Below are 15,356 nucleotides of genomic sequence, written 5' to 3'. Positions count from 1 at the left end.
CCCAACTGTATAAAATTAGCTGGGCCTGCCATTATCAAACTCCCGAAGCCTCCAGTTTGGAATTCAGCATAGGATTGATCTTCGGAGACAAACGATCTGTAATACATTTGAGAAGGATCTGAATCTATATAAGCATTGAATACACCATCAATGATACTAAATGCAAATAAACCTTCACTAGAATCGAATGGCCATACACTTGACCTCAACTTCTGTCCTGATGCTAACTTTTGACCAAGAACTAAAACATCCGTAGGGTGGTCAAATGACTGCCAAACCGTGAGGTTGGTTTTGTCTAACAACTTGAGGTTCCCCTCAGAACCCAAGGTTAACCTTGAAATGGACTTGCTTGCAGTGCTTGGGGATCAAATCAAAGTATCATTAGCATCTTTCAAGATAAGTTGGCCTTGAGAAGTAAGCTCCAACAGTGCTTGAATCTCAACTGGATTGTTCCGATTAGCGGCCCATACCACTTGTGGAGAAAATCTAGAATTGCCATCAGAACTGGTCTTGAAGATGGAGACAACAATTAGGCAGTCGTCACCCTCAAAGCTGCATTGGAAGCCAAAGACAAACTTCCCATAAACAAGGATCGGCCCCACACCGGCTGATCCCCAGAAACTAAAGTCGGATGAAGGAGTGTTTCTCCATGGATTCGGGCCATTAACAAATGATGGATAACCTATGATTTCAGCGTCACCAAGATATGAAGACGGAATGAGGAGGAGAATCAAAAGTGTGATCATCGGAAAGTAGCTGCTGACATTCGTCTTCATGATCATTGCAAAGTAAGACAGGCAATGGCTTTGCAGGGAAGAACAAATTAGCTGCAACAATGACAAACTAAAGAATTCATGCTATCATATTGGTGGAAAAAGATTCATTATTGTTCTTTTAAGGAATCACCAAGAAAAGAGGTGTGGTGGTGGGGGTGAGGGTGAGGGAAAGAACACTTGATTCACAAATGGTTTACTTTTAATCAACCACGTACTCGATCAACCCTTCAAATAGAGTATATAGAGTATATAGATATAAATGTATGTATATATATATATATATTAACCATGGCTAAAGTGTGTATAAGTCAGCAAAACACACTTATGGAACTTTAACTTAATGAGACCTTGAAAAGTTCAAATTTCACTATGCATGAGTAATAATTTCCCATAAGAATTCTAGTTTATCAGTTCAATAATTCCGATCATGAATACACTGATGGATTATAATTGAAATTTCTCCTTTAATTTATAACTTTAATAAAAGAAAGAGATAAAAATATATATTTAGTCCTAATTTTTTTCATATTAATCCCTAATTTTGATATCTTTTTTTAATTTAGTCCCTAAACTTGAGAACGTGACATTTAACACTGTGACACATCATCACTTGGTAATTTAAAAATATTATATAAAATCTAAAAAAGAATTTTAAAAATTAGGTGAGCATACTTTAATGGAATTCAAGTGCAAGGACTAAATTAGGAAATATTAACGTTGATAACAAAAATTCAAAGACCAAAATTAAAAAATTATGGTAAAAAGACCTCTCTAGTCCCTCTCAATTTCAATATTGAGCAAATTGGTCCATCTAAAAAAATTGAAGCAATTTAATCCATGTCATTTTCAAAAGTGAGAAATTAATGACAACTAGTCTCGACGACCTTAATGATTTTTATCAATTGTACATAATTTTGATTGGCATAATAAAAAATTTAGCTCTCAAAGTTTAGACATTCGGTTTATATGCCCCCGATTTAACAAATTTAGCCTACAAAATTTATGTAAATATGTAAATGTCGAGGCTAAAATGTGTTGAACTTTTTAGAACTAAGACCAAATTAACATTATGTAAATGTTAATAACTAAATTTGTTGTTATACCAATCAAAATTATGTACAACTAACGGAAAACAATAACACCATGATCAATTATCCTTAATTGCTAAACTTTCAAAATTAACACAGAATAAATTGCTCCGATTTTTTTAGAGGGACCAATTTGCTCAATTTCAAAATTAAAAGGGCTGAATAAAAAATTACCTAAGTAACTAATTTTTATTTTATCCAAAAACTCAGCAACAACGTTATAAACCCTTTTACAGCGGCCTTAGTTTAGGTTTGGACCCAAAGACCAAAGCCCATGATTTGTTTGGTTAATTAACCAAGTCCAAGAACAAGCAGGCACCGCACGCCTTTACAAATTTTCCCTAGAATTTATTGAGAACCATTGGACTTTTGCCTTCCATCAAATCATAATCGAATAGTGAAATTACTTTGAGAGGAAAATGGGGAAACAGCCGGTGAAGATGAGGGCGGTGGTATACGCTTTGTCGCCGTTTCAACAGAAGATTATGGGTGGGCTGTGGAAGGATCTTCCGGGCAAGATCTCTCACAAGGTTTCCGAGAATTGGATCAGCGCTACTCTTCTCCTTGCTCCTCTCGTTGGAACGTACACGTAATTTCCCTTTTTCTATTGCTATTGAGTGAATACTACCGTAATATAATCACTACCGTAATATAATCATTCTCCCTTCTTTCTTTTCTTTTCTTTTTTTTTAAATTTAGGGTTTTTAACATATCTTTCGTTTTGTTTAATTTCAATTGGGGTTCATTTCATCAAATCGCTTTATGGATCTGTCATCTATCTATTAGTTTTATGGATTTCTTTGATGATTTCGCCTCTCATGATTTCTTATATTTGAAATTCGATCTTACCCAATTGCTATTATACATGAAAAAAGAAAGTCGTAGTTAAATGTGAACCTGTTGATGTATTCCTTGGCCTGTGAACCTGTATGGCCCTGGGCAGAGCCGAGGCACACCAGTGGTAGCATGCTCCCGTATATGCCATTGGTCTCATCGGGTCTTACTTGGTGAATCCACTAGGGCTTTTGAATAAAACCATCCCTGATAAGGGATAATACTGGATATGTTGAAGGTTCGTACTGCTCAACAAACCTATTTATAGAAGAATATAGCTATCAAGTTTATGTTCTTTCTATTTGGTTCAGTCCCAACGCTGTCTACCTAGTTAGTTTATTTATATATGTAGAAGATTGTCTCTATTCTTGTTCGACCAACATCCGGAGTCAGTACAAAGTCTAATTTTGGACTTCTGATTTTAGGGTTTTATTTGAGGGATAATATAACTAGACTTTGTTGCTTGGTTTGTTTCTCATTTGGTTTAGGGTTTAGACTTTGGACAGGAGAAGAGTTAGATGGGGTATACTGAATTTCTACCCAAGCAGATGCCACTGCACTTGTTTTTGAAAATTGGGAACATGCCTTCTGTGCACAACTTTGGCAGTTTCCATTGAAATTTCCATTGAAATATGTTTTTCATGCTTAAGGTGTTAAGTGCTTTTACATTCTTTGGCTGTTGGTCTTCTTATTGGAGGAACTAAAGTGGAGGAAAAAGTAAAAGGTGGTTAATGATGATGTAACTGTAGATATATCTAATTTAACTGCAACAAAAAGTAATTTCTAACTTAGTTCTTGCTACTAATTATAGTAAATAATTATTTATATTTGAGGCATTGATTTCTTCAAACTAAAGAAAGAAGAAAGAAATGGTTTTAGAGCTGTTGTTTCAGAGTGGAGCAATAACTTTCTAGTTTGTTGTTTCTAATTCCATCTGCATTTGTTGGAACATGTCTGCAAGCATGGGATGACATCTTGTTATAGTGTGTAGGGACCATTCTGTCTTCTTGAGTAGTATGGAACGGATTGCTCTTGCTTGTGCATGGCAACAGTTTCGGCATCATTTTAGGTGTACTTTCTGCATGACCTGAGAATACTTAATGATGATTGTTGAGCTCCGTTGGAGCCGACTTACATGCATAGCATTCACATTTTGTTGATCACAATAACTGCTTTCACGTATCTTCTCAGTCAATTTACATGTTTTATGCAACTGTGTGCAGATATGTCCAGAACTTCAAAGAAAAGGAGAAATTGGAACACAGGTATTAAAAACCTCAGGAAGCGTCCCTTTTTATCAGAGTAACTCTGAGCCTTTACGTTTTAGATGCAAATTTATTGTGGTTCGGTCCAATGATGAACCATGTTTTTTGTTTGGGATCTGATTAGTATCTGACTGTTTGAGTTGGTGTTTTGTTATTCATATGGAATAAATGAATATGGAACAGTGTCTCCATTTTCGGTAAAATAAATTTGTTGATTCGCCCTTTCAATTGTGTGCATGTTGTATCCAGTCTCACCATCTTTCTGTTTGGTAGAAATAAAAGTGAGAAGAAAGGAAGGAAACATTTTTAATCCATCGGTTGTGGCAAACCTTAACAAAGGTTATGGATATCAATGTTTTCTATATTCATGTAAGTTTTTTATTGATATTCGGATTCGGGTGAGGGTTTTGAATTTTTTAAAAGTTTTTCATAATGAAATACATGGGTAAAAAGACCTCTCTTGTCCTTCTTAATTTCAAATTGAACCAATTGGCCCCTCTTAAGAATATCGGAGTAATTTAATCTTTGTCAATTTCGAAAGTGGGCAATTAAGGATGACATTAATATTTTTAGTCAATTGTATATAATTTTGATTGGTATAATTTGATCTAGATTTTTAAAAAATCAACCAATTTATCTTCACTATTTACACATTTTATGTAAAAATGTTTTAGGCTTCATTTGATAGGCTTCATTTGATACATCATTACCAATTTGACCAAATGTGTAAGTTTTGAGGGTTAAGTTTATTATTATACAAATTAAAATTATGTGCAATTAACTAAAAGCATTAATGTTTCGAAATTGATCAAGTTAAGGATTAATTTGTTCAATCTCGGAATAAGGATATCAGCCAAATACATGGAGTAACAAACATTTTAATGCTTCGAAATTGATCAAGTTAAGGATTAATTTGTTCAATCTCGGAATAAGGATATCAGCCAAATACATGGAGTAACAAACATAGATATGAAGTATGTTAAAATTGTTTTGTGTGATTCTTTAGGTAGAATATATATTTGGTTTACAAACCATTGCATATATGGCTGAAAATGCAAGTGATAAAGATTAGGGTGGTTATCAAAAAGGAAGGCAGGCCATGATCTTGTTAAATTAATAATGCAAATGAAAAGCCTACAAACAAGAAGATAGAAGCTGAAAATTGGATTAGACATTGAAGCCTTCCATGCACTAAATGTTAAAGCTACTGATTTGGAAATTATTCAAGCCAATTGCTTTCTTTGTTCAACTGTTAAGAGCATCTTAATTGGGAATCCTAAGAAAGCATTTGATGTGAGGCTGACAACTTGTTGAGGTTGCATGTCAATCGGGTTTTGTAACACCAATATTTATTACTTCATTCAAATAATGTCACATCTATTATATAAAAAAAATATTTTTCTTCTTACATTTTATTGTAAGAGCATTATAATGTATAAAAAAATTTGTAAGGTGATTGAATGTTGGTATTAATATTGTTTTCTATATAAGATGATGTAAATTTAAATACGTTAATGTGTCATTATCCTCTTATTTAAGATTTAGAGAGAGGTTATACTTAATTCTAAAGATTGTATAATTTTTTTTATAATGTTGATATCACTTGGTATGTATGTCACATCTTTGTATCCATACTTTAGGTTTCGACATCTTGCTGGTGGACCATGTTGCTTGTTTAATTGCTCAATTTGAGGTGTATGTATATAATACCTTGTAAAGTGTGCAGCAAAGAAAGGAGTGAAGCCATGTTTGGTTGTATCCATGAGTGCGAGACAGTGCTACTTTTGCAATTTGCATTTTCCACTTTTATTTCTTTTATGATGGTGGCAATTTGATGAATTTTGAATGGATACATTTTGATTGAAGAACAATTGTTTTTTGAAAAATGTACCTGTTGATTGCATGACAATATTCAAGAGCAATTGCAAAGAGGCAGGTAGAGGCTTTTGACTTCTCTTTTTCTTAAAATAAAAAAATTACATTTTAATCCTCTTAAAATTATTAAATAATAATTTTGTATATGACAAATTATACTTTATCCTTAAAATGAAAAATATATATTTAGTCAGTTTCAAGAATAATTTAATCATAAACTAATATATAATAAAATTATGTATTCACCTCTCAAAAATTTATGATTCAATCTCAATCTATTCTGAATTTTTTTTTAGATTCACCCTTGATAACATTGGATTCATCTTTGAAAGTTTCAACATGACCCAAATGCCAAGCCATATTCTATTTATTTTGCCGCAAATGAACAAGATTTGAGACAACTTTATAATTTTGCCGACTAAAATCGATTTATAAAGTCTCGGACCTAGCTTAAACTTCATACTAGATTTTGTTAGAGTGAAACGAAGTAACTTTGGCTCAAGAGAATTCCACAATAAAAATACATGGTAGTACATCAATTTTGGCCTAACCATTTATTTTTATTAATTTTACTAGCATCTTATTTCTAAATGATCCTTGTATCCTTGCCCTATAAACCAATAAAAGTGACCCAAGAAACATAATTATTGCTACCTTGTTATTTGATGGTAGTAATAGCATGTGAACCAAGAACAGTAGAGAATAGAGGTCCAAGAAAACCTAAAATTTCGAGCATGTTGAGAAATACTAAAAAATTAAGAAGAGTTAAAACACTAAATTGAGGGTTTTGCTAGAGTTAAAATCATTGTGTAAGATATCGGAAAAAAGCTAATAGAAGAAAGTGGGCAAGAAAGTGCTCACACGTCGGAATATAAAAGAAGCAAAAAGTTGTTGATAGCGTGTGTGAGTCACATGCACAACTTTCCAACGAAGAGGTTTGGCTAAATAAATCGACTGGGTTGGACTTTCTAATGAGATAGGCGATGTGAGTAAATAGACTCTAATGCCATGTTAATTTCATGTTTATCAATCCTTGAGTTGATGTTGTATCAAACACTAAGATTATGTCTATTACAATAGTTCCCGTTCTGCTAGTTGTCCTCTAGTTCGTTGGCTTGATAAGTCATGGTGTCCTTTAGGCACATCTTCAATAGCTATGGGTGGTCATGTTTACTTGAGTAGTAAATTCTGATGGAGCCAAGTGAAGCTCATAAGTCTTTCTTAAGGTTTGCAAAGCATGTTAATTGCACAATCTTAGGCATAACTCCTTAATAAGGTATAATCGATACGGCAAAATATCTATGGTGAGCAAAATGTGCTTTGGGTAAGGTATGTTTCTAGCAAGGTATAACATGCTACCATTTGCTTCTAGCTTGTCCTCATCATTAGTTGCTACCATTTGCTTCTTGCCGTCTCTTTGCTTTATATTACCCATGCTTCTAAGATTTGATTTTTGGGATTATCTATTCTCTCTCACACTTATATCTCGACTTTTAGTGTCGACTTTTAGTGGCAGGGGCAAAGCTAGAAATTTCTTTTCTGGGAGGGGACCAAACTTGAGTCATATATTTTTATGAGAGCTAAATTGTAATTTTACCATTTTATTAGATTATAACTTTATAATTTTTAAAAGATTAAATTAAGAATTCATTATTTAGAGGGCAAAGTACAATTTTATTATATATTAGCTTATAATTTTATAAAATTTGAAAGGCCAAACATGCAATTTTCTATTTTAAGGAGACTAAGACCCTTGTCGAACCTCTTTAGTAGATAAAATACATAGCGGTAATAATTTTCTATTTTTGCTTTATGGTGGTTTTAACTATTATCTAGATTCTATTTTTTCAAAACCATTTGAATTGAAAATCGATGATTTAGTCCATTTTTACTATATTTTTAGAATAAAATACTTAATCAATCATTTAATTTTTAAAATATTTTCATTTTAATTATCCAAAAGAATCTTTACAATTTTATTAATATTATTAAAAAAATTTCCTTTTAATCATTCAATCTATACTATTTGTTTGTAATAAAGTGAAGTTGAAAATTTCAAAGCTAAGGCCTAGGATTCTAGTTGTATGGTGAGTGATGGGGATATTTGTCCATTTGCCCATTTACAGTTGTAATTATTATATTTCCAAATGCTAAATATCAAACACATGGGCCCTACATTTTCCCGCCTCTTTTCTAATCAACTCATTAGGTGGTGGGTTGGTTGAACATATATATTTCCAATTATTTCAATTTTGAATTAATTTATTGGCTATTACTTAATTCAATTTTATTTTTAAATATATATATATCAAATATAATTTTATTTAAAAATTAATTGATGATATTTAATTTTCCATATTAAATTTAATTAAAGATTTTATAATCGTGTTAGATTGTAAAAAAAGAAAAAGAAAATATCGTTGGGAGAATTTATCACGTTTAAAAATTTAACAGAACTTTAAATTTATTGTGATTATTCGATATTGTAAGTTCTCAAACCCCCCAAAAAAGTAATTGTTCTTATTGCAAATTTAGAAAACACTTATGCATGATAAGAGTTAAACCCAAAATAAAATGAGTGGGTACTCACATATGAGATTTGTGTATGAAACTCGAACTTACTTTTTGTAAGTAATGACAAAACTTCATTAACTACTTTCTTTTTATATTAAGTTATATGGGTAATACGGATTAAACCAATGTCAAACGAGTGTTTAATAAAAACTTTAATAATCATTGTTTACAAATTAATATTTATAAGTTTTTAAGGTATCAGTTCTTTTTAATACAATACAAATAGGAAGATAATGCGTTTTAACGCATTCAAAATTCACTTTTTCCTGTACTAACAATAATGCCGGTGCTAATTAAGTTAAAGACTTAATCAACTATTATAATAATTCTTAGACAAAAGCAAAGCAAATAATTTATAGTCAAATTGGAAGTTTTGAAATTTGGAAAAGAAAGAGAGAGTGAAAGGAAAGGAAAAGAAGAGGGAAATTTGAAAAGTGAAGAAAAGGAAAATAAGAAAAGTCCAAAATTGCTTGTCTTTCAATTTTCAATTTCAATAGCCTTTGTTCTCTCTCACACCCTTCATCTCCTTGTCCTCTTTCTCCATTTTATGTTATTTATTTGTTTCTTTATAATTGTAATTCTCTCAAAGTTAATTCAAAAGCCATGTTCTAAGCCTATCTTTCACTTTTGCTCTGCTCTGCTCTTACTTTCATTCTTTTCACTAAGGTATCTATTCCCTATATGATACACTTATTAGTTTTCTTTTTTCTTTCTAATTGTAGTTTAGATTTCATGTTATTTGAGTTACTTCGATTGAATTTTATGGAAGTTGATATAGAGAATGCTGAAACAAAAACTGGGTTTCTGTTAGATTTCTTTTCTATGTATGAACAAAAAGAAAAAGGCTTGTGCTGAAGGCTATACTTGTTTGTTGGGGTTTATAATCGTTTCCTTTAAGATAAAGTATAATCATCACTCATCAGTACAAATCTTCTACGAGGTTCCAAGTTTTCACCTTATCTATGAATTGAAGTAGCTGTATACAAATCCTTTATAGCCTTTTTTTTTTCTGTGAAAGTTTAAGTTTGTAATTTAGATTGCTTGTTTGGTTTCTAATTTACTATTGTGGGGGTGTTTTCTTCTAAACCCTTGAGCTTTTTGTTCATGTTTATATACCGTGGGCTACGGTCAGCTCAAGCATCTGTACTGTATTGTCTGCATTCTGCAATTTCTTTTTAGTGTTGCGAAAAAAAATACAGGATCTGATGTTTTGTGATGCTAACGAGTGTGCTCAATTTTTAATTTTCGTTTTAATTTTCGTCGTTCTTTTGTTTTTATGGAGTATTCTTGCTACAATTTTTTGGAGTTTTTAGGTTGTCTGTGTTAAGGTATGATCTTACATTTAAGGAGTGGTGCTAAGGAGTGTGCTCGATTTCTAATTTTTGTGTTTCTTTTGTTTTTATGGAGTATTTTTGCTACAATGTTTCGGAGTTTCTAGGTTGTCTATGTTAAGGGATGATCTTACATTTAAGGTGTGATGCTAAGGAGTGTTCGTTGTTATTTTGGTTTTACTCTATTGTTGAGCTTGGTTGTTTTTACGGAGTATTCTTGCTATAATGTTTCGGAGTTTCTATGTTGTCTACGTTAAGATATGATCTTGCATTTAAGGTGTGATTCTAAGGAGTGTGCTCGATTTTTTATTTTCGTTGTTATTGTTATTTTACTCTCTTATTGAGCATGGCTGTTTTTATGGAGTATTATTGCTATAATGTTTCGAAGTTTCTAAGGTGCCAACTTGTGTTTTTCTTCCTTTTCGAGGCATTTTATGGTTTATCAGATGTGTTTGTTGTTTCAATAATGTGACACCAAGAACATAATTAATCTATCATCTTTTGGAATTGTTCTTCCCTGAGTTTATTTTTGGGAAATCTTATACAACGATGTTTATATTGTTTTGAAGACAAAAAAGGAAGTAGATATGATGAACAAAGTTGATTCAAAGAACTTGAAATCATGTTGGTGGGATAGTCATCTCAATCCTGAAAATTCTGAATGGCTAGCTGAAAATTCAAAAGGTAAAACAATTAACTTTTGAAGTTCTTGCATTTATGTTTTATAGGTAAAAGTATAATTGAGGATTTTATGCCACGAGTTAGATTGCATTTTGTCTTTTCTATTGAAAAAATGGACAAATTAGTTTTTTGCACATTAGATAAAAAGGTAAACTGATCCGTTTGTTAAAAATATCATTCATTTTTACTATTAAAATATGATCCTCGTATGTCAGCATGAGGAAGACGTGGCACAAAAAGGATTAATTTACCTATTTTTTGAGTAAAAAGGGCAAATTGCAATTTGAATCCTAGGAGTCTTGGTACTTTTACCATGTTTCACCCTTCTTGTTGTTATGGATTCTTGTTGGTATCTTGTAAATGATAAACTGATTCTTGACTTGCAGAAATGGACTTGAATGTTAAACAAATAATGAAATTGGTGGAAGACAACAGTGAAGATGTGACTAAATCCGAGGTGATTGTCCAAGTTCAAGAACTCTACCGTATTTATCGAAATTTGGCCGAGCGGTATGATCGTTTGACCGGGGAACTGCGTAAAACTCAAGGCCCTGATAGTGGTTTGGATCAAATCTCTCCAATGGTTACACCTGATAAGCCTGTTCAACAAGCTTCGTCTTTCAGTTCTGTTGGTGGTAGTTCTGAGAAAGAAGGGACTGAGTCATCTTCGTTTTCATCAGATTCAGATTCTGACTCTGAATCTTTCATCTCATCTGTCAACGTTTACTTGAGTTCGGCGATGGATACTGATAAGTCGAAGATGAGGGAAAACCGAAGGTATGAAGAATTGAATGAAAAGCTCACTAAGTATGAAGAAGAGTTAAGGGATTCGAACCTAAAACTCTTACTTGCAGAAGAGGAAATTGTGAAGTTGAATACAAAACTCAAGAAGAGTGAGTCACTTGAATTGGAGTTGCAAAAACAGATAATTGAGCTCGAAGCTTGTTTTTCAAACTCGAACTCTGAAGTTATGAGGTTGATGGAGGAGCTTTCTACAAGTAAAGAAAATATCATAGCATCAGAAGAAGAGATTGTAATGTTAAATGCACAAATTTTGAGGTACGAAAACAATCTATTGAACCGCAGTCACGAAGTTGAAGAGCTAAAGGGTGCATTATGTGATGCTAGAGATAATTTCTCTATACAGAAAGCAAGTTTTCAATCCGAAATTTTCGGTTTGTTAGAAAAAGAGACTCTCTTAGAAGCAAGACTCGAGGAATGGGAATTACATGGAAATTTATTGGAGGAAAAAATAAGGCAATGTGAGACCAAAAAATCTGAAATCGAAAGCTTGCTTGTCGTACAAGAAACCAACTTACAAGGTCAGATCAATCAATTGAGGACAGAACTTAATGAGAAAGGTATACGCATAGAAGCTTTGAATAAGAACCTTGACAAAATGAAATTGAAATATGATATGCTTATGACAGACAAAGATTGTGTTACTGCAACAGTAAACAATCTCGTAGCCGAGGTTCGTTCTCGTGATTTACAGATCAGACAAATGGAGGACCATTTACAACAATTAAGCAAGGAACATATGCAGCTAACAAAGAATCTAGAAGATGAGTTGAAAATGAAGATAAAGGACCTTGAGAAGGAAGTGGATAAGCAAAGGAACATGATCTTAGATGTGTCTGAAGAGAAAAGAGAGGTAATAAGACAGCTTACTTTCAGTCTGGACCATTACAGGAGTGGTTATAAAGATTTTCAGACATTCCTCAAGCACAAACGACACGCGGTTATCGCTTTGTGAGTTCGATTAAATACGAGTACCGGTATAGTTACTTGTCTTGATTGTCTTTTTCCCTTGATGTAATCTTTCGTTTAACTTGTTTTATGAACTTGTTAGTACTTAAATTTGAGTTTCTGTGGGAAGTTTTGGGTGATATATGTATTTGCTTAGATAAACTTGAAGCTGTCATTAGACTATATATATATATCTTTTGCATGTTATTGAACATCTGAACATTGCAATGGATAAATATGAACCATGTTTTCAATTTTAATCAAACAATGTACTCTATATTTTGGTTTATGTTTCTATCATTAGCTTGTAGATTCAGTTTGTACCGCAGTGAATGTGGATCATTCCTCAAATAGGGATGTCTCGTTCACATATAATTATATGGTTAGTTTAATGAATGATGACCCCATTGGGATTGAAGTGGTTGGGCAAATACCGAGGGAGTTAGAGTCGTCTCTGTAACAGATTATTTTAAGAGTCGATTGGTGGCTCGGTAATTGTATAATTAGTCTATTTAGTTTTGTTCAAAATTTTTATTCTAATCACCATAATATATTAAATAAGATTTTAATTTTCGATTAGATAAATGATTTAATTTAAATTTTTTTAGAATAATTTGATTGTTAACATGATATTATCATATTTTTTTACACACAAACAATATCAAAACACTTTCACTATCAATATACATTATCTAATCCACAAAGCAAAGAATAAAGGAATTTTTTTTGATAATTTACTTAGAATACACTCAAACCCATTGCATCCCATTCATAGTAATTATAAAGAAGAAATATATATAGGCAAAGCAAAGTACCATAGCAAGTTAAAAGAGATTCATACAAATAAAGATTTGGAATCTCTCCCTTCTAATTTTCTGCTTTCTTTTAGTTCTTCAGTTTCAATTTCTTTTTCTCTACCACATCGAAAGAGAGAAAGGAGAAATGGAAGAGCTAAAGAACTATGGGCATCAACATCCACTGTTGATGTTAAATGAGGAGCAGTTGATTTGCAATGGCAATGGCAATGGAGTAGTTGATTGCTCAAGGTGTGGGGAGAACTTGTCAGCTTGTTGGAAAAAAAACAGCAGCAACAATGAACAACAAAGAGCATAAGCTCATGAAAACAGCAAGCAAAAATTGATAGGCTAAAAAATAGCCGAATGAGAAGTACACACTTTCATTTCCATTACAAAATATATAAGAATTACAAAAGTGGAATGTTTACCTAACAATTTCCACTAAATTTGGCAACTTGCCAATTAATAATTAAAAAGACGAAAGCATTATAGCTGGAATGTTTACCTAACAATTTCCACTAAATTTGGCAACTTGCCAATTAATAATTAAAAAGATGAAAGCATTATAGCTATCATTATGAAAGCATATTAGCTATTATTATGAAACCAAGTTGCATATCAACTTGTTTCAATTATAGCTATCATTACAAATATTAAAAATAAACAAAATAAACAAAATGCACCAAGTTGCTCCTTTGTTGCTTTACAGTCCATGTTCAACACTCCTCCTTGGACTGTAGGCAACAAACACCAATTGATTTCCTTAGAAATTCAAACCTGATTGTGCCAAGAGGCTTTGTCAAAATGTCAGCTAATTGATCTTGTGAGCTGCAATGTATTAGACTCACTTCTTTGGATTGGACAACTTCTCGAACAAAGTAAAACTTGAGCTTAAAATGTTTGGTTTTGCCATGAAAAATAGGATTTTTAGAGATGGCAACTGCTGACTGGTTATCCACCAAAATTTCAGTAGGCTTGAGCTGTTCTTCATTCAAATCACATAGCAACTTCCTAAGCCAAATGGCTTGATTCACTGCTGCAGCTGCTGCTATGTATTCGGCTTCAGCAGTAGACTGAGCAACAGTTTGTTGCTTCTTTGAACTCCAACTGAAAACTCCCGAACCAAGTGTAAAGAAGTAGCCTGAAGTACTTCTCATATCATCAACTGATCCACCCCAGTCACTATCTGAGTAGCCAGTTAATTTCAGCTCACTTCCTTTCTTGAACATTACACCAAACTTCAAAGTACCTTTGACATACCTGAGTATTCTCTTTGCTGCTTTCAAATGAGTTGTATTGCAGCTGTGCATGAATCTAGACAGTAGACTAACTGAATGCATAAGGTCAGGTCTGGTTGCTGTCAAGTAAAGTAAACATCCAATCAGGCTTCTATACTCCTTTTCATCTACCTTTTCTTCATTTCCAAAGCTGCTTAGTTTCTCTCCCACAGCTAATGGTGTGCTCACTGGTTTGCTGTTTTCCATATGAAACTTAGTGAGAATTTTCAAGGCAAATGCATGCTGGCTGATAAAAATGCCTTGATCAGACTGGTCTACTTCCATACCAAGGAAGGAAGTCATGATTCCCAAGTCTGTCATGTCAAACATGTCTTGCATATTCTTCTTGAACTCCTGAATCAAATCGACCCTGCTTCCAGTCACTAATAGATCATCTACATATATTGAGACAATCAGCAAAGTCTCATCTTTGGACTTCTTTATAAACAAAGTTGGCTCACTCAAACTTTTCTCGAAATTGAGCTTAGACAGGTAAGCATCTATCCTGTCATACCAGGCTCGAGGAGCCTATTTTAGTCCATAGAGTGCCTTCTTCAGCTTGTAAACCTTGTCCTCCTTTCCTTGGACTTTAAATCCATCAGGCTGTTCAACATAAATCTCCTCTTTAAGGAAGCCATTCAGGAAAGCTGACTTGACATCAAGCTGATGGACCTTCCACTGTTTCTGTGCAGCCAAAGCAAACAGGAGCTTTATGGTGTCCAGCCTTGCTACTGGAGCAAATTCTCCTCAAAATCAATGCCAAACTGTTGATTGTACCCTTTCACCACAAGCCTTGCCTTGTGCTTGTTCAAAGAGCCATCAGCATTGAATTTGGTCCTGAAAACCCATTTGACACCTATGACCTTCTTCTGATCAGGTCTGTCTACCAGATCCCAAGTGTCATTCTTATGGATCATGTCGATTTCAGCCTCCATAGCCTTCTTCCAGCTCTTGCTTCTTGCAGCTTATTCATAGCTTGAAGGCTCAACAATGGCCACATTGCATATTTGGTAGATATCAACAATAGACCTGGTCCCTCTCACAAGAGTATCATCTACATTGGCATTACTGACTTCATTTTCTGCCAATTCCAGATTGTTGTCAATCTG

At 33.2% G+C, this 15,356-nt stretch overlaps 2 protein-coding genes across 3 annotated transcripts; both read left to right on the top strand.

Annotated features, from left to right (window-relative positions):
• Positions 1-2,112: 2,112 nt before the first annotated feature.
• On the top strand, positions 2,113-4,191 carry LOC121212144 (cytochrome b-c1 complex subunit 8). The gene is made up of 2 exons (XM_041084397.1): positions 2,113-2,453; positions 3,922-4,191. Exons 1-2 carry the CDS (start codon positions 2,284-2,286, stop codon positions 3,968-3,970), a joined length of 219 nt encoding a protein of 72 aa, XP_040940331.1. The 5' UTR covers positions 2,113-2,283; the 3' UTR covers positions 3,971-4,191.
• Positions 4,192-8,892: 4,701 nt separating this feature from the next.
• On the top strand, positions 8,893-12,433 carry LOC107920149 (protein NETWORKED 4B). 2 transcript variants are annotated; one of them, XM_041084396.1, is made up of 3 exons: positions 8,893-9,078; positions 10,313-10,427; positions 10,811-12,433. In XM_041084396.1, exons 2-3 carry the CDS (start codon positions 10,331-10,333, stop codon positions 12,178-12,180), a joined length of 1,467 nt encoding a protein of 488 aa, XP_040940330.1. In that variant the 5' UTR covers positions 8,893-9,078; positions 10,313-10,330; the 3' UTR covers positions 12,181-12,433. The 2 variants fall into 2 exon arrangements, with proteins under 2 accessions (XP_040940330.1, XP_040940329.1); XM_041084395.1 differs by lacking the exon at positions 8,893-9,078 and adding an exon at positions 9,127-9,352.
• Positions 12,434-15,356: the final 2,923 nt, after the last annotated feature.

This window comes from Gossypium hirsutum, chromosome A13 (genome assembly GCF_007990345.1).
Source record: "Gossypium hirsutum isolate 1008001.06 chromosome A13, Gossypium_hirsutum_v2.1, whole genome shotgun sequence".
Lineage (NCBI taxonomy): Eukaryota > Viridiplantae > Streptophyta > Magnoliopsida > Malvales > Malvaceae > Gossypium > Gossypium hirsutum.
This window is presented reverse-complemented; position numbering and strand designations above follow the sequence as displayed.

Bases quoted from the DNA above. Each gene is read 5' to 3' on its own strand.
- LOC121212144 (XM_041084397.1), top strand. From the start codon at position 2,284: ATGGGGAAACAGCCGGTGAAGATGAGGGCGGTGGTATACGCTTTGTCG. The intron at 2,454-3,921 runs GTAATTTCCCTT...AACTGTGTGCAG, and splicing joins CCTCTCGTTGGAACGTACAC to ATATGTCCAGAACTTCAAAG.
- LOC107920149 (XM_041084395.1), top strand. From the start codon at position 9,239: ATGAACAAAAAGAAAAAGGCTTGTGCTGAAGGCTATACTTGTTTGTTG. The intron at 9,353-10,312 runs GTTCCAAGTTTT...ATTGTTTTGAAG, and splicing joins CAGTACAAATCTTCTACGAG to ACAAAAAAGGAAGTAGATAT. The intron at 10,428-10,810 runs GTAAAACAATTA...CTTGACTTGCAG, and splicing joins GCTAGCTGAAAATTCAAAAG to AAATGGACTTGAATGTTAAA.